Source organism: Corythoichthys intestinalis, chromosome 12 (genome assembly GCF_030265065.1).
Source record: "Corythoichthys intestinalis isolate RoL2023-P3 chromosome 12, ASM3026506v1, whole genome shotgun sequence".
Lineage (NCBI taxonomy): Eukaryota > Metazoa > Chordata > Actinopteri > Syngnathiformes > Syngnathidae > Corythoichthys > Corythoichthys intestinalis.
The window spans coordinates 34,370,907-34,394,967 of NC_080406.1; the positions used below are offsets into that span (position 1 = coordinate 34,370,907).

General features: G+C 40.7%; 1 protein-coding gene across 1 annotated transcript; it reads left to right on the forward strand.

Moving 5' to 3' along the window:
* Positions 1-13,602: 13,602 nt before the first annotated feature.
* Positions 13,603-17,538, forward strand: pcdh8 (protocadherin 8). Its single transcript, XM_057852812.1, has 4 exons — positions 13,603-15,994; positions 16,069-16,139; positions 16,913-17,046; positions 17,131-17,538. Exons 1-4 carry the CDS (start codon positions 13,649-13,651, stop codon positions 17,472-17,474), a joined length of 2,895 nt encoding a protein of 964 aa, XP_057708795.1. The 5' UTR covers positions 13,603-13,648; the 3' UTR covers positions 17,475-17,538.
* Positions 17,539-24,061: the final 6,523 nt, after the last annotated feature.

Consider the following 24,061-nt stretch of genomic DNA (forward strand, 5'->3'; position numbering starts at 1 on the left):
GGTCAGCAGGGATGAAATAGAGCAACATTAACACCCAACGTTGATTTGTCATCACTTTTGCATCCTCGATTATTGTTGTTCCAACGCTGAAATCCTTACAAAAACTTAACCTCATTTCGATTATTAATAATATTGGGACAACGGTGAATCAAAGTTGTTTTCCTTCATTTTCAACCATGACGCCATTATTGCTTTCAAATATGCCTATATGCATAGGTCCTGCTTTATTTACAGACAGAAGAAACAGCTAGGCTGACTAGTAAAATATTATTAGGTAATATGATCATATGATAAGTGAGTAAATAATAAAAATAAAAACTTGTCTAGATTTCAAATTATTTTTAATTATGCTCAGTAAACATATTTCAAACTTAAGCCTCCTCTTCAGTCTGACGAGCTTCGCTGCAAACCAACGCGGTCTGGGCCATAGCGTTGCCACTTCTGCACAACAGCAGCGAATGCATATTCTGACATGTCCATCCCTATCAGTTTCTCAACCAATCTCAAACCAAATTAGGGCTACATGTGGGAACGGAGCTAGCTACGATGGCTACACTATCATGGTGTTCAATAAATTAATTTACACTAGGCTCGATTGTGTAATATCTAGCAATTTCAGCACTTGAATTGGAAATGGAATTTAGTTTGCCTGAACTTCTACTTAGCTAACACCCAAGCTAAGTATGTCTTCGCTTGAATGCCAATCACAGCAGATGCACCGTTTCTTACAATTTTGGCAACATTGTCACGTTGTGTCAGGCAAATGGTTTTTTATACAAGTAATAATGACAAATGCTTTTCTTCCTACCATAAGACATAATTGCTGTTCAAGGCTCTGAAGAAGCGCAGCAGGCTTACCTTTAAAGAGGGCTATTCTTATATGAGGTGTTTCCAGTCGAGTTCGTTCGAGATGAGTCACTGTCTTCCCGATCAACCAAGAACACAACTATTTTTCGACCAAAACTCCCGCTCATCCATAATTCGATGATGACTTGATGATGATAACAACCTTTCAATCATATTTCCCGGTCAATCATAAATCAACTATTTGTCAACATTAGTTCATCAACTATAAAACAATGTTAACCCAACCATCGCCTGACATACCATAGAACAATATTATTTCAACATCACTTTTATGTGTTACTGGAATTTGCAACATTGATTCAACATTGTTTATAGTCGAAAATTTCGATGTCAACCATACTGATTTGATGGAAAACCAACGTTTATTCAATCTCGGTCCGCTATCTGGGGTTGTCCCCGGATTACAAACGAGTTCCGTTCCGACGCTGGCGACGTAACCTGAATTTCCACGTAAATCAGAATTAACCCTTTAAGTACCCCTAAATCTCAAAATAACTACCCAAAAACATGTATTATACGTCTTTGTACTTTCCTCGCCAAGACGTTGGAGCTAAGTCCTAGCTAGACAGCAAGCTAAGCTGTAATCTTATGCTTCTTTCACTCGGCTGTGTGTCCTCTTCGTGGGAGCAAATGCGCTCTTCTTCGTGTGCGCAAATATGTTCTTCTTCGTGTGTACATGTGCTCTTACTCGTGTGCAGACGTACTATGTGGTATACGCTTCCTGCGCCAAAATAAAAGCATGAATCCCAAAACAAAAGTCAACATTATCATCAAATACACGTTTCGCCAAAAGGCAGAACAGTCATATTAATAAAATAAAGTAAAAAATAAGATACTGTCAGGTACAATAAGGTACTGCTTACGCGACAAAAAAAAAAAAAAAAAAAAAAAAAACTGGAGACAAAATGGGGGACGAGACTTCAGCGTTGTAAAGCCGAAATCACCTCAGTCGGGTACGTCGTAACCCAGGGACTACGTGTACTTTGAATTTCATTTATATTAGGTGTTGTCCATTCCTTTAAAACATGACTTGTTTGCTGAACAAATGCTTGCTGTTTTTCGACTATTAACTCATTCACTCCCAGCCATTTTCACCAGAGCAAGGCCCTATCTCCCGGCCGTTTTTCTGGATTTTGACTGATTTTACAAGGCCCACATAAAATTCTATTCTACTGCTATATAAACATGGAACCCACCAAAAGAAAGATTAGACTCTCTTCTTTCAGCAGAAAAAAAAGTAAGTTCATATCATTTTCTATTCTTTAGAAATCAGCATTAGAAAATAGCTTAGTTTGAGCAATTTTTCCAATTTCTGATGAAAAAACTGAGAAAATGAGCTTTTTGTAAACACATTTCAAACATTACTTTGACTTTAACACAGCTATTTTTTGCATTAGTTACATCCCAAACATCTGAATAATGTTTTCCTTTTACAAAATATCACAATGAACAAGACAAATAGAACTTTTGATAGCAAAGTAACAATTTGTTTACACATGATTACTGAGAGATGATGCCTGTTGTCGCCGAGATGACGCCGTTGTCGCCGCGTCTGCCATGTAAACTTTTCCCTCATCGTTGTCTGTCTCACAAAGATGGATTATTTTTGAATCTCTGCGGGGTTTGCTTGGCGAGCCCGCTACACGGTGGTCTCAGTCGTTTTGTTCTGTCGTCTAGCGCCTGGCATTCCAGGCGTCTTCTCGGTTGTTTTGTTCGGTCGTCCACCGCCTGGCAAACTGCCACCAGCGCTCCGACCGTGCTTTCATTGCTGTTGAATCGGGTTGCGGGTCTTTACAAAATGCGCTACTGCCCTCCAGTGGCTAGTTTTATTGCTTTAAAATGGGTTTGGAGCCTTGTTTTTTTAGATTCTTCTTGCAAAAGACGTATAAATACGTTTTTGGGACAGTGAAGCATTTAAAATTAGAACATATTTATCCGTTTCCGGGAGCAAATGAGTTAATACATGAATAGACTGCTTCAATCGTAACAAACAATGAATGGCAACTGAAGATGACTGTTTAACAGGCATTACTACCGGTACTTTCCTCCATGTATTCCATTCAACTAAGTCTCCTCAGGGAACATTCAAATTTTTAAAATACTTTTATGGAATCAGTTTTTTTCATGTCACCACAAGCCCAAATAAATGTTGCATTTCCCCCAGCCTGCTTACTGAATAATACAACATTTTAAAGACGCAAGGAGAAATCAACATCACACGAAATTACACATTGTGTCTAAAATTATCCCGAAATCTGGGCAGGAAAACAAAACCGGGGTGGCAATTTGTCAGTTGTAGGTGTGACATGGTGGGCCCCGCTCCAAAAGGTGGGCTTTTGAGACATTTGCTCCCTGTGGCATATGCCAGGATTACTGCTTCCACTGTCAACAAATGCTTTCCCTCCCTCGTTGTCTGCCTGCTCGAAGAGCGAGCACGCGGGTGGGTGAGGGGGATGTGAAGGTCGCACTATCGGCCTTAAAAAAAAAAAGAAAGAAAACACTGAAAAAAACTGACATTTGACAGGCTAATTTATAACCACCCATCCCAATTATTGCGACTGTCGAAGCACTATTCTTTTCATTAATTAAAATCACCTCGGTGAGAGAACAGATGGGCAAAGCTGTTCATCTGCTATAAGGCTCTTACTGTCACCACACATGCGTCTTAATCAAGCCGTGATCTGCATTAATCACATGACTTAAAGTGGCAAACAGGTATCACTCCTGTGTTAGCCTGGCTTTGTTTGCCGTCAGACCTCGGCTGACCTTGTTAGCATGCAAAAAGCACTCTCGATGGAAGCTGATGCTTTTTAATGGGGTTGTCGTTGACTCCATGAAACGGAGAATTTAGCACAGAGCATGTTTAAGCACATTGTGCCAATTAACCTTTTACACTGCATTGGTACCGCTTCTAGTGCCTGGTTAGTCAACATAAGGGTAAATCACTGATTGGATCATGATACTACAATACAGTACTCCACTGCACCTACCTGGCTGCAGAGAATTCTTTGGCTGCAAGTGACAGTGATAGACGTTCAATCCATTTTAATTGGGAGAGGCGCACCTCCCAGTCAAAATGGATTGAACATCTATCGCTGTAAATGGTAGGAAAAGATGGTATTGTAGCATTCAGAGCTCAGAGCTCAAATGTATATATGTATTAATTTGAATCTTTTGTTTTTCAGTGAGCTGTGTGGCAAAGAGCAATAAAAAAAAAATTGTTCAATTTTTGTGATGAATTAAAAAAACACGCGGTCAAGCTTTTTGAGACACTTCACCATTCAGAAGGATGAGAAAGTGTTTCAAAGCTTTCGACTGCAAGTATTACCTTTTGTTATCTAATTAAAAGAAATGAACAACTGAAGCGCAAAAAAGTTGATTATTTTCTTTTTACAGGTTCTTTTACTCTCTTAATGAACAGGAGATAAATACACATAATTCACAAAACAAAAAGAAATATTCTCCTGCACCCCTCTTTAAAATAAACTGATGTATTTTAAGCCAAAAGAACTGCTGTGTTTGATAGAATAATATGTCTTATGCTGCCAACATTCATGGCGCATTAAGCCACCAAACTATTTTTAATTTGTCCGTTTTACCCTAGAGACCCCTGTTTACAGACGTCGCGCGGCCGCTTTTGTTTTAACCCAGAGATAAAAAGAAGGTAAGTAATATATTATTTGAAATGTCTGTCATTTTTAGCTTAGAATCATTCATTGATGTCTAATATTTAGTTTAAAAAAAAAAAAACGACTTTAAAAAATTATTCACTTATACAGTATATTTTAAAATTTTAAACAGGTTACGTCAAAATGAAATAAATAGTGTCTGTAAATACGTCACGGATATCTACCTCATAATTATCGCTAATTGTATTTTTTTTTGTTACTGTCGCATTTTCCCCAATAAGATGATAAATAATCGATCCAAACAAAGAAAAAAAAAAAAAAAAAAAACGCTTCAAAGGGTAACTATATGAAAAAGAAAATCTCGACCACTCCTTGATGTCTGTGATTTCTGAATCGCGACCCTTGTTATGTTACCATGTTTCACCCATAAAATCCCCCCAATATCCGGCTGTGGCCATTCATAGCTGGGTCTTGAAACTCGTTGATAAATGCTACATGGAGTTTTTGGATGGAAAAGAGGGAGGTACACGATAATATCTCGTTAAAATCATGGCATCTTTAATTATGCTCTCTCATGCTCTTACCTTAGGTTAGGGTTTTGCTATTAAAAAAAAAAAAATTAAATGCCCTCCTGTTGAAAATTTTTCTTCCCCCAGAAAATTTAGATTTTAAGCTTTCCAATGATGTATCACACATGCATATAGGACAATTTTGAAATTTGGCCAAATTGGGGGTCTCAGAGCAGAACTTTAAGTCATCTGAGTGTCCTTAGCATTCATCCCGTTTATATTTACCGTCTCCACGAACAGTGGAAAAAACTAGACAGCCTAGTGCCGCCCATGGCAAGACAAAACAATGGAAGTAAAAGTCCTTGTATGCAAGCAGTAGTGTAGATAAACACGCTGGTATGAGAAGATCAGGTGCAACCGTGTGAAATGAACAGATATGTTCAAAAGAATAAATGGAAATATATGTCTACAACAACTTAATAAATATTTAAAATTGTTAAAACATTTATTTCCTTCTTTTGCTAACTACAACAAGTTATATCCTGTGTATATGCAATATCCGGGGTCCTCAATTAACGGACCGACCGTGGTCCACGACCTGGACCACGGAACACCTCTCTGTGGACCCAGAGCAAATGGCACTTTTCAACAAAAAAAAAAAAACGAAAAAAAAGTTTTTTTTTTGTCTGATTGGCTGAGAAAGCCTGCATGGATGAGCTGATTGGCTGAAAGAGTGTGCATAGATACGCTGATTGGCTGAGGGCGCCTGCATGCTGCTAGCTACGTAGAGTGGATGGACCACAGTTGGAAACATGAGTCTCACCCGGCACTTTGCAACCTGTTTGTATACATGCCACCAGTGTAAGACCGAATCTAACAAAATGCCATGCTCAAAGTTGACCAAGAGAAGAAAAGTGGACAACGAAAATCGACGTTTCAATGAGGAATGGACTGACAAATATGCATCCATTTTACCAACTGCAAGTACCAAACCTATGTGCTTGATATGCTTAAAGACAATTGCGCTGTTAAAAGTGAAAATGTGAAACGCCATTATGTTTGAGAGCACAGCTCTTTTGAAGAGAAGTTTCCTCCTAAATCAGAATTGAAAAGGCAAGAAATTAACAGGTTGAAGCAGTATTATCAAGAGTCAAGCAAGGTAATTGTTAAATCTATAACACAACAACAAATTGCAACGGAGTGCTCACTCAGAGTGCCGTGGGTGTTGGCCAAACATAAGAAGCCGTTCTCTGATGGAGAAATAATAAAAGAGTGCGTGACTGAAGTGTTGGTAGCAATGTTCGAAGGAAAAGAAAAGGAGGAAATGACAACAAAAATCAAACAAATCTCACTCCCAGATTTATCAACCACAAGTACTGTGGTACTGAAGTACTGGCTGATGATGTGAGTGAACTGCTTTGTGACCCCCAAATGCTATTTTTCTCATTGAGCAGTGTTTTACAGTTAAAGCTACTGTCAATAATTATTTTGTTTGCACCTTAATGACAGAGCTTGTCATTTATGTTCTGTACGGGTAAACATGTACTGTACTACATGCACATGTTTTCTTTTTCATCCAGCAGTTTTTTACAGTTAAAAAATGAACTGTCAATAGTAATTGTTTGCACCTTAATGAAAATCTTGTCAATTATTTAGTGTACATGTGTAAACATTGTACTTGCGTGTTTTTTTTTTTTGTAATTTTAAGTCAAGAAAATGTTTTGTTAATGTATCTTTATTTAATCAGAATGTGCATTGTTTTTTTTGCGGGGGGTTTTTTGGTCAAAAGAAAACCACCTTTACCACCTTCGACCTGCCTTGTACTTGACCGACATTAATAAATGGATCCATGCTTGTATGAAAAAAACAATTGTGGACCTTCAAGATTTGTATTTCAGGACCCCTGTGTTATATCTATAGATGGCAGTCAATGAATTAATGTTCTATTTTATTGTTATCCAAAAGAAGAAAATACACATTATTTGAGATGTTGAAAAGAAAAATCCCCTCAAAATTTGCATATAAGTGTACAAGACATAAGCGATTTTTTGAGTGCTACATTCTAAAATGATGAACACACATGGAAATTAATGGTGTAAAAATTCATTAGTCTGGCTCTATACATGAATTGATTGAATAAAACTGAATCAAAATAGATCAAAATGTAAAAAAGTAATTCAGAGAAGCATCTGTAAGATATGCAATTTTGTAAAAATGACTGGTTTGCATTCACATGTCTGAAATATTTCAGGAACAAAATGGCCAAAAACAGGAAAATTACTTTGTATTTTTCTATCGTGTTGAGTGAAATGTAACTGTGTTAAATTTGTGCACAATATTGTTTTAAATGGATCGAAGGCCCTTGAATGGTGGCAAACATATCGCATTGTCATGTAATTTGTAATTTACAACCCTAATTAAAACAATTTTTTCCCTCACTAATTTGCTGTCAGACCTAGTTCTGATGAATTGGACGTAAAGTCGTCAATAGCAGTTAAAAAGGATTGTTCACTACGACAGCTACCATGACCAACATGTCAAGGACTATTTACAAACAACTCTTATTTTCTTCCATTACTGATGGCAGTAACGTGTCTTGTTACAAAGATGCTTTCAATGACACGTGTTTTTTTTTTTAGCACTCATCTAAACGTCCATTTGGGGACCTGACAAGAAGAGGCAATTTTCTTTTCTTTCTTTTCAAGTTGGAAACACAAGCTTTACCAAAATGAAGAATTCCAATTCAAAGGGGGTCTTTTGACCACACCACCTATTGTTTTTAATCTCCAGCTGCTGTTGTTGCTCTGGCACCATCACAACAATGACTCAGGCGTGAGACATTTGATCAGATTAAAATGCGAATCCTCTTACTGGCAAACAACTCATTTGGCTAATAATTCTGTGTTAGCCACAGACTTGTCAAATCCTGGATTTTTAACACCCAGTCAGCGCGGATGGGGCTGTTGTGCTGAAAGGCTCGATATGTCTGGTAAAGAGGCACACATTACTTAAATGCTGTTTACCCCCGTGGCTCGAGGTTCATACATTTAGCCTGATCTCATTTAGAGAAGGGAGGAGCGCATGTAAAAATAACTGAGATAGAAGAAAATGAGTAGACATTAGGGAACGTGTCATTTCCTTTGATGTGTACTCTCATCGTGGAGATTTCGCTTTTTTCTGAGTGGCACAGTTAACAACGCCATTTCCATGGTGTGCTTCCAAAAATATCATTTGAAGTGGGAGGGCCAACAGTGGATAATCACCTTTCGGTGCCATTGACGGCAATAAATGACCAGTCCATTTTAACTGGCAAGTAAACATGGATTGGAAGTCTATTGACATCAATGACAGATGATGATGAATTTTCTTACTTAAGCCTGAGTTATCCTCCTGCGTTGCGGTGATGGCGAAGTGACTACGGCGTCAATGAGCATTCGATAGTTCTGCAGTGAGGGAACGCGTTGCTCTGTAATTCACCGCTAAACCACTAGAGGGGTGTGGCGTTGTGCTTGTGCGGTTTTGTGGCACGTTTGTCGACTTCCTCTAGTTTAACGGACGAAAAATGAATAAACAATGCAAGATGGAACGCTTGAATGTGGATCTTCAGCTTATCAACACTGACTAAATGTTGATTCTACAAATGTTAAGGCGTTAAGACGGTTTTGAGGCGGTCTGTCCGACTTTTGATGCCGCACGGAGAGTTCTAGCCTTGGCTGTGGTGGCTAGCTTCAAACTGGCGTCGAGCACTGCGTCCAGCATTTTTCCGAGGTCTGCAAAGCCCTCCAGCCCGATCTGTTTACCGTGTCCTACAACCAGCCAGTGGGAAGCCATAGCAGATTTCTGGCGGCTATGGAACTTCCCAAACTGCGTTGGAAGCCTTGATGTTAACGTTATCATAAAAGCACAGAGGCACTCTCAATCAGTGGTGATGTATCGAGTGTGAACTGTCTGTTGTTGAAAATTAAACATCAAAACAACTCTTTTGACACGAAACCTGTGCTTCATTCTTCATATACTTGAAGTGGGACACGTAAAAAAGTCACAGACTCACAGCAAACATATGTTCACAATAAATGATCACCGCTTCGTGTGGCCATTCGATTCCGAACACACACATACTTGTCTCGGTGATTCTTCCATTTTTTTATTCAATCGCTAGCTGAACTCCAGCCCTGTATTTTCAGCAATCTCCTCCCACGAATGGCCTGCCATTTGGCAATCTTTATAATGTCTTGACGAGACATTGTAGAAGTTGTCGTACTTGCTCTTCGTTGATAGTCTCGTCAGCTTGGTCCATTTTTGCGCGTAGCAAAGTCATGTTTGACAAAGGCGGTGATTTCGCGCTGAACCGGAAACAACAATCTGAGCGGACCAATCACAGTCCATTTCCTCCATGTCATATCACGGGGTGACGTGGCTCAGTGGTAGAGTAATTGTCGGGTTCGATTCTCCGCCCTGATGAACACGTCTAAGTGTCCTTGAGCAAGTCACTGAACCCCACGTTGCTCCTGGTGCTGTGTCACCAGTAGGTAGATGGTGAGATAGTGTAAAGCGCTTTGAGCGCCTTGAAAGGTGGAAAAGCGCTATATAAGTGTAACACCATTTACCATATGCTTCGACGTGCCGCGAAGTCACAAAATTCTGGGAGTGAACATCAGGCTACGGTGGAGGGTCGTAAATTAGGTCTTCCTTGACGCCGCAGGTCTGACTCGGAAGCAAAACTCGGCCTTAACCCTTTTTTGACAACGATAGACGTTCATCCCATTTTGACCAATTTCAGTTGGTGCTGAAATATGAGCATTTACAGCCAGTCCTCCCAGTTTAGATTAATTGAATGTCTATCGCTGTTAATGGTAGGCTATGAAATAACCCTTTATAGGGCAAGTGATTATTTTTGATAATTAAAAAAACCTTAATATTATTGATTAACAATAGTACAGTTTCTTTAGAAATTGTGGGGAAATGTTTCATGCTGCTCTTTGTTGATTTTGGGTCACTTCCTGTTAATTTGAAGAAAAGAGTTCGCATGCCCTCTACAGGCTAACCTAAAGGCAACAATAAGTCAGCAGTTCACGAATGTAATTAATCAGCTCTGAGAAAAAAAAAATCATCTGTCTTTGAGGATCAATGTGCATATATCCCTCGATGGTACGTACCTACCATATTTCATTGTGATCTTTCCACCAACAACGCAGGAGTAGCAATTATAAGTCTACAATTAGTAAAAATAATTAATCTGCCCTGAGACAAATAATATTAATAATAATAATAATAATAATAATAATGACGCTCAATGTGTATACATGCCTAGAATATACCTGACAAATATCATTGTGATCCATCTATGAATAGTGGAGGAGTAGCAATTTAAGATAGTGTTCTCACCAAGTATAACAACAACAAAAGCAAAGTGAACAAGAACTTGGGACCTCTCTCTGGGTGGTCTAAAAAGAGAATCAATAAAATTAAAATGAATAAAAACAGAAATGCACTCTAGGTATGAAGAAGAAAAAGTTGATTTTCTCTTTTTACAGGTTCTTTTACTCTCTTAACTAACAGGAGATGACAAAACACAATTCAGAAACAAAAAGAAAATACCGAGTGCACATTTAGTGAGGAATGAAAAGATAAAAGCTGGTTAAAAGGTAATTCACCCCCGAAAGCACCATGAGGCACTCCTGAGACGATCTGCCCCGACTTTCGAGTTCATACAGTTTATATTTGTCCTATCGAGTAGCAGCCTCTAGATAAAAACCATGGAAGAAATAGTTCTTGTAAACTAGCAATACTGTTACCAGACGTTCTTAGATAAACACACAGTTATGAGAACAAAAAATGATTATGTATATGTACAAGTGAATAGATGGTAATACTGTATATATCTACACTCCTAATATCACTCTAAAGTTGAAATTCCATGATAGTAACTCGTTGCCTGCCATTGACAACAATAAACATCCGATTCATTTAAACTGGGTAGAATGGCTACGAATGCTCATGTCCATCCATCCATCCATCCATCCATCCATCCATCCATCCATCCATCCATCCATCCATCCATCCATCCATCCATCCATCCATCCATCCATCCATCCATCCATCCATCCATCCATCCATCCATCCATCCATTTTCTCCCCCTTATCCAAGGTCGGATCGCGAGGGCAGCACCTTCAGCAGGGAATCCCTGACTTCCCTCTCCCCAGCCACTTCATCCAGGTCCTCTCGGAGGATCCCAAGGTGTTCAGAGGACAGCGGGGAGACATAGTCTCCCCAGTGTGTCCTGGGTCAGCCCCGCGGGCCCAGTGGGACGTGCCTGGAACACCTCACCAGGGAGGCGCCCTGGAGGCATCCTAATCGGATGCCCGAGCCACCTCATCTGGCTCTTTTCGATGTGGAGGAGCAGCGGCTCTACTCCGAGCCCCTCCCAGATGACCGAGCTTCTCACCTAGGTGAGGGTAGGAACGTAGATTGACCAGTAAATTGAATGCCGATAATGGTGCTAGACGTCCAATCCATTTTGACTGAGAGGGAGTGCCTCAGTCTCAGTCAAAATGGATTGGATGTTTAGTGCCATCAGTGGCAGCCAATGAGTTAAATGAGTAAGCAAAAAGAAATAATTTTCACATGTCTGTAAGAAGTTAACTACATTGTCCCATTAAATGTATAATCAGTTCGTAAAGCATCTATCACCCCTGTGCCGTCTATGTCCCCCTCCTCTCTTAACTTTTTAACACCTTGCTGTCTTGTCGGGGAAGGCTCAGACAGATTTAACACAAACAATTGCGAAGGCGTCGAGGGCCCTTTGAAGGGCCGAGGATACCTTTTAATCAGCGTGGGCTAATCACCCATATGCTTGACAAAAGTCTGCTTGACTCATGCTCTTTTGTGTGTCAAAGTGTGAGCGTCAACTGTTGGCTTTCTATTCTCCGTCAGCTTGAAAAGCCCCTCCCCACCTGTTTTTAGAACTATTGTTTGAAAGAAATGTCTATTTATTAAATAATAGATTAATTACAGGCCAATTAGCGTGATGCGTGTCCCTGCAACAACAAGGCACGAATGACACTTTTGAGGTCTGAAGAGCTGCATTAATATTCCTCCCCTGCTATTTGGAAGAGAAAGACAAAGGCACATTCTTGCTCATCCTTTATATTACTCTCACACTCTGTTTGCACAGAATGATATGAGTCGCAGAGAGGCTGAACTCTTTATGAATGTCAAGAAGTGGATTTTTTCTCAGGAGCCTGGGAGATGATAGAAAGGCATATTTTTATGGGGAAACCTTAACTTCCCTCTAATCGGTTAACTAAGCCTTTTAAAGCTACTTTGTATTTGATTCATGACAACGTGTCGGGTTATTGAGGGCTATCGATTACTGCGGCGGCAGACGGTAGCTTTTCAGTGGAATAGGATTCACTCTGTGCTTTGATTTTATGCAGGAGAAGTACTGACTTATTCTTTTTGTATAATAGAGCCCATTCATATATCCGCAAACAGATTGCGGTTAATTTCAAAGATTCTACCGTACTTATTCTGGCAGATTGTGGTTGTAATGCCTCATATGGTGATGCTGGCCCCTTTCAACTACACACCCAATATTCTATCTGGCTCAACAAAGGCTTACAACAGTCAAAAAGCTGTCATGCAGTTGTACTTTTACATCAGATAATTGTTGATTTGACCTGAAAGCTTCTTTGGCAGCCGCTGCTCCCTTTGGGTGGACCACTGCCAGCCCATCAATGGATGGGTCACTGCACATTTGCATAGACAGCCTTGAAAAAAATGAACTGTAAGAGCATGTTTCTGTCTGTATTCAAAAGCATATTAGTTTATTTGGAATTAATTCACCTATGAAGATTAGACAGTAAACAATATTTCTAAGTTGTGAATGTAGATTGTAGTTAGGTTTATGTAAAAAAAATATTTTGACAATTGATTAATTACCGATTATTTTTGTACTCTGGACTCTGGGTTTTAATATTCATAACATTTCATTTATGTTAATTTGTTATCGTCCATTGATGGTGGTAGACCTCCAATCCAGCAATCATTCGCTGCCTACAAGGCTCTTTTGTCTGTCACACAAGAACTCATAGTCTTTGTCATTGTTGTTTACAATATGCTTTTAAAATCTTTATTTTGTTATGTGTTAAAGCAATAAAAGCAGGCATGTCTCAGTGTATTAACATTTTAGCAAAAATATACTATTTTCCTTTGCCGTCAATGGACTGAAACATCCCGTAAACATTCACTGCCAGCCTTCCTAATCAAAATAAAACCAAGTAAACTTATCACTATAACACATGTCTAAATGTATTTCCAAGTAGTGGCATATACTTCCTTTTCCCTGCAGATGCTAGAGTATAGCTTAAATTGTGGAACAGGTTCCTATTACAACTATTTTTACACTAATAAGTTGGCAAAAGTAAACCATTTGCCACACAAACAGTCAACAGCAGTTGTGAGGAGCCAAAAGTCCCCCCTTTTGGTGGCCTCTGCTGTCAGGCCATTGGTGGATGTGCCAGCTCATCTGCATATGGTGCAGCTTAAAGCCTGCCTGCAAGTGAGCCTACACTCATTCACAAGCTGAGGTCTGCTTAGGTCATTTGTGATTTACATGAGTTAAACCTTTTATTTTCTACAGGATGGCAACTTTTGCTCACTGCTGCTTTGTGCTGGCTTTAATTATTCACATAGTCCAGGGCACGACAACAAGATACTTCACCTATGAGGAGGATGCACCTGGAACAGAAATAGGTAACTTATCCAGAGACTTGAAGATGGACCCCTCCGAAGGCCACGACACATCCTTCCGTTACATGCAGGAGAACAACTCCTCAGTGGTGTACATGCGGGAGGCCGACGGGCTTCTGAGTGTGGCTGAGCTCATTGACCGCGAGCTGCTGTGTCCCCGCACCCTGCGGTGTTTCATCACCTTCGACGTGGTGGCTCTCTCCAGGGAAAAGTTCCAGCTCATCCATGTCGAGATTGAAGTACGAGACATCAATGACAACGCGCCGGCATTTCCTCGCAATGAGACCACAGTGGAGATTTTGGAGAACGTGCCCCTGAACTCTCGCATCACTTTGCCAATCGCCGTGGACCCGGATGTTGGGGAAAACTACATCCAGAGCTACAATATTTCCCCGAGCAGCCACTTCGCGGTGGAGGTGCGACAACGGGAGGATGGGATCAAATTTGCTGATCTGGTCCTTATAAAGGAGCTGGACAGGGAAATTGAGGACTCCTATCTGGTGGAGGTGACAGCCACTGATGGAGGTGTGCCCACCAAGTCAGGCTCCATGACTGTTCACATCAATGTGCTGGATTTCAATGACAACGGACCCACTTTTGAACATGGTTCGCTTAAGGTAGAGCTCAATGAGGACGCGCCGGTGGGTCACCGCGTGGTGCGAGTGCACGCATTTGACCCCGACGATGGAGTCAACGGTGAAGTCATGTACGCCTTTGATGGCATCTCGGCTGAAGCGGCGCGCATCTTTCACCTCGACCCACACACTGGCGATGTCACTCTGAGGGCCCGCGTGGACTTTGAGAAGAGGCGATCCTACGAGCTGCGCGTCAAGGCCTCTGACTTGGGTGCCGATCCGGTATCGTCCAGCTGCAAGATTTCCATTGATGTAGTGGACATGAACGACAATGCGCCTGAGATCAACATTAAGCCCATGACGGCTAGTGCAGAGAATGTAGCCTACATCACCGAGGCCGCAGCCGCAGAGAGCTTCGTGGCGTTAATCAGCACTTCAGATCTGGACTCAGGCTCCAACGGCTACGTGCGAGTTAGCCTTCTCGGCCATGAACACTTTACTTTGCAGCAAGCCTACGGCGAGACCTTCATGATTGTCACCACCTCACCTCTGGACCGTGAGAGGATCCCTGAGTATAACTTGACTGTTGTTGCTGAGGATTTGGGCAGCCCCCCCTTTAAAACAGTCAGGCAGTACACCATCAGGGTGACTGACGAGAATGATAATGCGCCTCTGTTCAGTAAATCGGCATATGAAGTCTCAGTCATAGAGAACAACATTCCGGGCTCTTATGTCACCACTGTCGTGGCTCGTGATCCTGACATGGGCAGAAATGCTAAGGTTTCCTACAAACTTCTGGACTCTGAAGTGCAAAATGGGTCGCCAGTATCCTCTTATGTGTCTGTAGATTCCCAAACCGGCTCTTTGTACACAGTCCGATCTTTCGACTATGAAACCATCCAGGAAGTAGAGGTGGTCATCCAAGCTGAAGACAAAGGTTCCCCCTCACTGACGAGCATGTCGACAATTAAAATCCGTGTGGTGGACCAGAATGACAACTACCCGTATTTTACCTTCCCTGTCTTGTTTAACGACTCCGCCGATGTACCGCTGCCCTTGAACGCCCCCGCTTTCTATCTGGCTCTGCGCCTCTCTGCTGAAGACACTGATGAGGGCGTGAACGGTGAGCTATCCTACCACATTTTGCAAGGGGACCTCAAACTTTTCAGTTTGAACAGAGACACTGGAGAAATCATCCTTAAACAATGGCTGAAAGCCCAAATCGGAGACATTCTGGAACTCGTTGTTGCCGTTAGCGACCGTGGGCACTCGCCGCTCTCCAGCAGTGCCACCGTGCGCTTTGTGGTCACCGACACAGAGCCCGTCGAGGATCAGGCTATAGTGGTCTTGCAATCAAGTGATGAGGAAGGCCTCGCAGCAGGCTTGGACGGCTCGCTTGTCGTCATCATCCTGCTCAGTGGGGGGTGCACTCTGTTGCTTGCAGCTATTGTAGTTGTAGCCGTCAGGTGCAAGGTGGTACGTGGTGGTGCAGGGCCTTCTAAAAGGGAGCCTCGCCTCAGCTTGTTTGACAGTCGGCCTCCCCTCGTGCCCACTCATGGTAACATATACACTGGCCAGAGAGGCTTCTTTCTTGAGAGAACCTCCTCCAATTTGGATGATTCATGCATGTATGAGGAGAGGAGCAGCGACTCAGAATCAAAGGTAACATTTACACTTCTTAAAAAAGAAAAAAAAAAAACATTTTGAAGAATGAAATTAAATCTTTGTTCTTTTAGATGATCCTGTCATCTAAGAACTTCCAACCATCATCTATTTGGCAAGCTGACAAGTATTGCTTGCAAGTGAGGTAAGAGCGTCAGTTCCTAAATTACCAGGGGTGTAAAACTCATATTTGTTGAAGGGCCATTATAACTGCCAATGAATAGTTTGGAGACATTCTTGACCAAAAATTGTCCTGAGCCTCTTAATAGCAAATGTTTGTTTTTTTTTCAAGTTAATTTAAAACAAGAGGGAAAATAAGGAAATATTCAAATTTTTTTCTTTATAATGTATATTGATTTATTATATGTACATGAAATACTACATTTTCTTTTTTTCTTTTTAATTTGTTGTTCTTAACAAAAATACATAAAAGGGAAAACAGTAAATACTATATTTTTATGTTTCAGCTCATTGGCTGACATTGAATGTACTGCACGTCCAATCCATTTTGACTAGGAGGGGGCGAATGAGTCAAAATGTATTGGACATTTGGCGCTGTCAATGGTACTCAAAGATGAGCATTCACTGCCAGGACGCCTAGTTTAAATGAACAGGATCATTGTCAATGGCAGGCAATTCCTGAATCTTTTTAAATTACTTCACTGGTTAGATCTTATATTAGTACAGATAAATTACCCCTCAGTGCCTTGGTTTACAGTCAACATATCTCAAATTAGTGTTCTGTGACAAAATGTATCCAACACAAGGTTCCTCTAGTTACAGTATGCTGTCAAAGTTTATGTGTGCGTGTTGGCTCATGTAAAATCAGGTTATACAAGGTCATATTAAGGCAGCGTCAATAATCAAGCTAATGTGTTGCACTGGTGGCTCATATAGTGTCTCTGTGCTGATTTGCAGTGGCACGGGCAACACTGACCAGCTGAGCGTGAAGGACAGCGGCAAAGGGGACAGCGACTTCAACGACTCCGACTCGGACATCAGCGGGGATGCTAGCAAGAAAAGCTTTAGCACCTTTCACCCGAGACTAAAAAGTAAGTCATTTAACAACCAGCAACCATTTGGAGGTAGTACATGTTGTAACCAATCTAATCCTTATTTATCTCACTTGTGTCCAGGTTCGTCCAGCACCGCTCACAGCTTAGCGGGGGACTTCCAAGGCACCTACTGTGCGATACCGCCACAGTGCTTCAGGAACCCCAGGGACTTGGCATATACCATTGGCTTCTCCCCAGCAACCATTTTCAACGATCTGCATGGCTATGCTCACTCCTGGAAAGACTCTAGTTACGGTACCAATCCCAAGAAAGCAAGAAGTGGCGGCATGCAGAACTATACCAGAACCGGAACCCTCCCGCCTTACCTGCCCCAGCCGCAGGTGCAGAATGAGCCCCAGGTTCACATGCAAAGTCCAGATATTGTAACGGTGGCAACGGAATTAGAAGTGGCCACAATGTTTTGAGTTCGCACCTCATGAAACCTGTAAATATTTGTAAAAACCAATTAGCGTTTATTTATTAGCATTTGCTGAGTATGTTTGTATTTTTTTGTCCTTTCACTCTCTGATTTCCCAATAAATGCGTGATTTAAAAATTGTTCAAGGTTCATTCATCACTTTTTCCAAAGTGTTTCATTAGAATCAATGTTTGATTTGATACGAAATTTAAAAACAAAACAAAACAAAACAAAACAAAAAAAAAAACGACGCTTTAGAGTGCCATTAAGGGGAATAACCTTACGAAAAGAAAATATACATATTTATCAATATATTGAACCATATTGCAACATATTGTGTTATAGCTTTTTAAATACATGCAAGATTATGAGAGTATTTTAGATTATATCACATGCAATATATTGCTATATATAAAAATGTCCATACATTGCAATATAGGGAAAAATAAAAATACTAAATGTAATACATGTTACTTACTATATTACTCAATGTATTGCATGACACTTTACTATATACTGCAATTTATGTTGTTTCGTCAAGGTATAGGCCGAGTTTACTGTATTTGCTTTTATTTCATTTTTTTAAGATCATTATTTTGTTTTTATGTTCATTATATTAATTTAAAAATGTAATTATTAAAAATAATATAAAAACATAGTTAAAATCACAATAATAACTGATAATGAATACATTAAAAACATACATTTAAAAAATATGACAATCATTAATATTATCAAGAACAAAAATACTAATAATATAACAATAACTAATCAAGTTTTTTAAATAACCAAAAATGGTTGAATCATTGGCAGCTATTGGGGGCAATAAAATAGATGTCCAATGAAATTTAAACAGTCCAAATAGATTGGATGTCTAATGGTGTCATAGAAAACATACAGTGCTATGAAAAAGTATCCCAACCTTTTGGAATTTCTCAAATTTCTGCATCAAATCAGCATCAAATGTGATCTGATCTTTGTCAAAATCACACAGATGTGTAAAGACACTGTCTGCTATAACTAAAACCACCCAAACATTTATAGGTTTTCATATTTTAACGAGGATAGCATGCAATTACAGAGGAGGGGAAAATAAGTAAGTGAACCCTCTACCTAAGGAGATTTAAAGAGCATTATACCCCTTTCCCACTGGCCAAAAAAACCTATGTCAACCGACTAACAATCGGCTTTTGGTGGCAGTGGGAAAGGTGCAGCGACCCGCCTCGAACCGTGTCAATCAACCCACCAAGCGACCCGCGTTAAAATCACCTCGGCTCTGATCGTCATGCAGTGTGAAAGCAAAACCCCGGGACAACACCCTAATCTACGTGGTGACGTAGGCTCTTACATGATGCGTCATAACAACGTGCCAGTTGCCTCCCATTTAACACGCCCCACAACCGTAGTTACGTCGATGCTCATAACAAAGCTAGTAGAAGAAAAAGAATTCACGTCGCCTACGTTGCCTCAGCACAAGCAGAGTGTTGATCCTTTGCTGCATTTCGATCATTTTGAGGGCAGTAAAAAGCATGAAAACAGAGAACACAAACGGAAAGGAGGCTTCCATGTTGCTCTGCATTGTTTACTTCCTTGAACTGAATGAATTAGGTCGCACTTGTCGATTTTAACATGGTGACATCACGTAACCTTACACACGGCTGAGGTGGGGTGGGGGGTTAAACGGGTGGAAAAAAAAAAAAAAAAGACACGTTTTTTTTGTCAATAGAAAAAAATGTGCCAAATTGTAATTGCTAGTGGGTTGCATCGGCTTGGAAAAAACGCGCGTTGACCCACTAGTTTCAGTGGGAAAGGGGCAATAGAAACCAATTTTTAACAAACAATTTAAGTCAGGTGTGTGTCTAATCACTGATGAGTGGTTTAAAGAGCATATGACACGAGAAAAAATGTCTTAAATGGCATTATTATGTGAATTAGAATCATATTTTGAGACGATTCGACTATATACAACAATTTAGCAAAGCACAGATGACGAGAAATTAGTCTTTTAATCTGCCGGTTAGCCACGCCTACCATTATAGGGCTAGCGTCCCCAACAGGTGGATGACGTCAGCGGTAGACTGGGCTCATCGGTTTTACTATTCAGCTCATTGAGGGAGAATTATTCACAACGAGGAAAACGCGACGAAGAGAGCGGCAAAATGTCATTGTTTCTGTCTCTTTACTTCAATATTTTTACAGGATATTCTTTTTATCCAAGTATTTTCCCCAATAGCTATATAAATGGCTTGAGAAGGACCAGTCAGCCCGTCGAGGGGGAACTATTCACAACGAGGAAAACGCGACGAAGAGAGCGCCAAAATGTCATTGTTTCTGTCTCTTTACTTCAATATTTTTACAGGATATTCTTTTTATCCAAGTATTTTCCCCAGTTGCTAAATAAATGGCATAGTCATGACAAATAACAGTCTTGTGCTGAATGGAATATGAAATAATAAAAATGCATTTATTCAGGACGACATGGCAAAATCACTCCATAATGGTCAAAACTGTCGACTTCACCTTTACTGTCGCACCTCCCGAACGATATTTTATGACACCTAAATCGGACATATGTCATTTCCCTTCCCCGGCTTCGGAGAATGTAAACAAACCAGAAGGCGTGACAGCTAGCCGACATGCTAACCCGAACCGAGTGATGTTTCAAAGTCTTCGAAGCGGAAAATCACACATAACTATCCTGGATTATTTATTTGACATGACGACCCGGTTGTCGATTGTCATCGCGGATCGGCAAACCACCCGGCGGAGAGCAATTTACAGTTCGTTCCCCGGAGGAGGGTGGCTGGAGTTGTTGTGCAGCTAACGTGCTGCTGCTAATGAGCGTTAGGAGAGCTTTTTACATGCCTATCAATGATCAAACGTAAGTAGTCCTTCATTTAAAGAAAGTTTGTAGTGTTTACTTTGTAATCGCTGTATTCGTATTTGACATAATACAAAACAAGATGTTTACTCACTTCCTTGTAAGTCCAATGGTCCCACAGTAAATATCCACGGTGAATGGGAACCTTTTGAAACTCCAAAAAGGCGCATACGCCTCTCCCTCATACAGAATGATTTTTCTGCAGCCGTTTGGCTGGCGTGATGCGAAAAATAAACGTATTAATCCGCAAAATCAGCTGAATCCTTCTTCCTCATACACAACAGTACACTGTAGCGTGAAGAGGACGTCTTCTACCGTACACGTCACAGCGCCCTCCTCCTCAATGCAAGACCGAAGCCGGAAGTCACTCATTTTCATGGCGCGGGATTCAAAAAACGAAATAAAAAAATCGATCGCTTCCACACACATCCAAGCGGCCCATATCATTCAGGGGCATAAAATACCATGTGTATTATGAAATAAACATGCTTTTTCGTGTCACAGGCACTTTAAAGCTAACCTGCCCACTATAAAACACACACACTTGGTAGGAATTTTCTTGATGAGAAGCATTGTCTGATGTATATCATGGCTCGGTCAAAAGAGCTGTCTGAAGACCTGCGATCAAGGATTGTTGATTTTTATAAAGCTAGGAAAGGATACAAAACCATCTCTAAAAGTCTGGAAGTTCATCAATCGACAGTCAGAGAAGTTGTTAATTCAAAAGTGAATCAGGATGTTTTGCAGAAAAACCTGAGGCCGTCTGTCAAACAGTTGAAGCTAAAAAGAGGATGGATGCTGCAACAAGACAATGATAAAAAACAAGGAAGTAAATCAACTTCAAAATGATTTCAGAAGACCAAAATACACGTTCTGGAGTGGCCAAATCAAAGTCCAGACTTGAACCCCATTGAGATGCTGTGGCATGACCTAAAAACTGATTCATGGCAGACATCTGACTGAACTACAGCAGTTTTGTAGAGAGGAATGGGCCAAGATTAGTCCTGGTCGATGTGCCAGACTGATCTGCAGCTACAGGAAGCATCTGGTTGAAGATATTGCCGACAAAGGGGGGGGGGGGGGGGGGGGGGGGGGCACAAAATATTAAATGTGATGGGTCACTTACTTATTTTCCCCCCTTCTGTCATTGTTTGCATACTAACCTCATTGAAATATTAAAACCTATAAATGTTTGGGTGGTTGTAGTTAAAGCAGGCATTGTTTTTTTCATCTGTGTGATTTTGACTAGATCTAATTTGATGGTGATTTTATGCAGAAATGTGAGAAATTCCAAAAGGTTCAGATACTTTTTCATACCATTGTAAGATAAGATAAAAAATATCTTGAAAACATTTTTTTTTTTTTTTTTTAATTATTGGCACATAGCATTATCTACATGATTGCCACTATTTTTAAAACACATTTCAATGCACACCCTCCAGAGGACAGCTGGAGTTACTGTATGCTTGTAATGGTGTTGGTGCTACATTCCTTACAATGATTTATGTTTGGTATCTTTTTCTGATACACTATCACCTTCAAACGCACCCAAAGATAAAAAAAGAAAGAAAAAAAAGAGAGAGGTGAGATCTGGAGACCTGGTGGGTCACTCCACAGGAAGAAACCAACCAATTCAGGTATCTCGTAACTGTTGATCTAACCACTGATTCATCTGAATACTACAAAGTGAATTCACGCTTTGGATCATTTTGTCCTGCCCGCAAGAGTAAATAATGTACATTTTTAGTTTTTAAAAATGTTGTATGGTAATTTATCGCCTGCAATAGACAATTGCCACGTTTACATGGAGCCAAATATTCCAATTACAATCGGAATATTTGTTCAAACCGAATAAATGTGTTCCATGTAAACACCTCATTCAGAATGAACAGGCCCAAACCGAATGGAATTTCATTCCAATTCACAGGGGTGGAATATTCCTTTTCCCAAACCGATTAGAAATAAAATTATATCATGTAAACAGGGAAGCGGAATGGTGTCTGGTTGCGTTCTTTCTGCGCATGCTCCGTACTGCCGTGGTGACGTCACTCGGTGACGTAAGTAACGTCACTTGCAACATGGCTTCCAAGCACACGCACAGCGCACCCACACAACTTTTTAAATGAACGGCGTATCATTCTGAAGTTTTGTTTCCACTCGTAAAGTTAAAACAGCAGCTGATCTGACGATCGATCTCCATGTTTTGCAACGTGACGCTTTGTTTTGATTAATCTGCGCATGTCAGACGGCAGTTGTCAAACGTCCTTTCGGAATAAAGGCAGTCACATGTAAACGCTGGATCGGAATAGATGAAGTGACATGTAAACAGCTGATGTGAAATTTCCATTCGGAATGATTTGAATCGGTATGAATAAAAGTCAGCATGTAAACGTGGCTAATGATTTACGATTCATTTTAACTCGGAGGACGAGCTATGAATGCTCATCTTTGTGCCATTGACGACACTGTACATCCAATCTATTTTGACTGGACTGGACGTCGAGCGCCGTCAATGGCAGCTAACCCACCATACAAAAAAAAAAAAAAAGTGCAGACGTAAGAAACGTCATTTACCCTACAGTTATCGAGCGACTCGTCATCTGAAGCAAATCTTTTTTCCATATGAAACTCCTGCTTGAGTTTTCTAACATGCAGAACTCTTGTCCCAGTTGGAATCGACATGATCAAGACCGTAGTCAGTGATGATCAGATGTAAAATCTCATGCTGCTCCATTACCCGGGAGACGGCCTTTGAAGACTCCCAGGTTACTTCGTTGAACGTCTTGCATGCAAATGAGGGTGAGAAGTGAACGCAGGAGCCATTATACGTATGCTGCCGGTTAAAAAATAAAAAGAAAGAAAAAAAAGCTGCAGGCTGCTGTCACTCCAGTTTGCCATCTTTTATGTCATTTACATTTGTGTATACTGATCCCGTTGCGGAGGGCAGAAGTGTAAACTGGAGATGTGGGTGTGTTGAGATTGCGCTTCCGTTTGCGCAAGTGAGCAGTGGAGAACAACAACAGAGCAGTTAATCTTAATCAACTGCGGCTTGGGCTTGTCCGGCTGAATCTTAAATCTTCATTGCATCTAAACACTTCTATGCTTTCAACACAGGAACATTTTGAGAAAGACTTGATTCCAGTAGTAGTAGACTTTTTCTTGTATTGGTATGATGGACAAAAATATTTTTATATAGTGAGGAGCAGAATGGTGCATATGCAGTGAGGAGCAGAAGTATTTGCACCCCTTGTGATTTTCCAAGTTTACCCACTTAGAAAGTAGATAGAGGTCTGAAATTTCAATCATAGATGCATTTCCACTTATAGAGATATAACCCCCCCCCAAAAAAATCCGGAACTCACATTGTATGATTTTTCAATAACTTATTTGTAATTTACTGGGGTTCATAAGTATTTGTACCCCTGAGAAAATCAGTGCCAGTATTTAGTGGAGAAGCCTTTGTTCGGAATTACAGAGGTCAGACGCTTTCTGTAGTTCTTCACCAGGTTTTCTCATATGGAAACAGGGATTTTGGCCCATTCCTCCGCACAAATCTTCTTTAGATCTGTCACGTTTCGGGGCTGTTGTTGAGATACACGAAGTTTCAGCTCTATCCAAAGATTTTCTATTGGATTGAGGGTGCGAGGTTAGGGGTGTGTCCCCACTTCCCATCCCTGAAGGCCGGTTGATGGGGGTGCAGGTGGCCCTGGGAA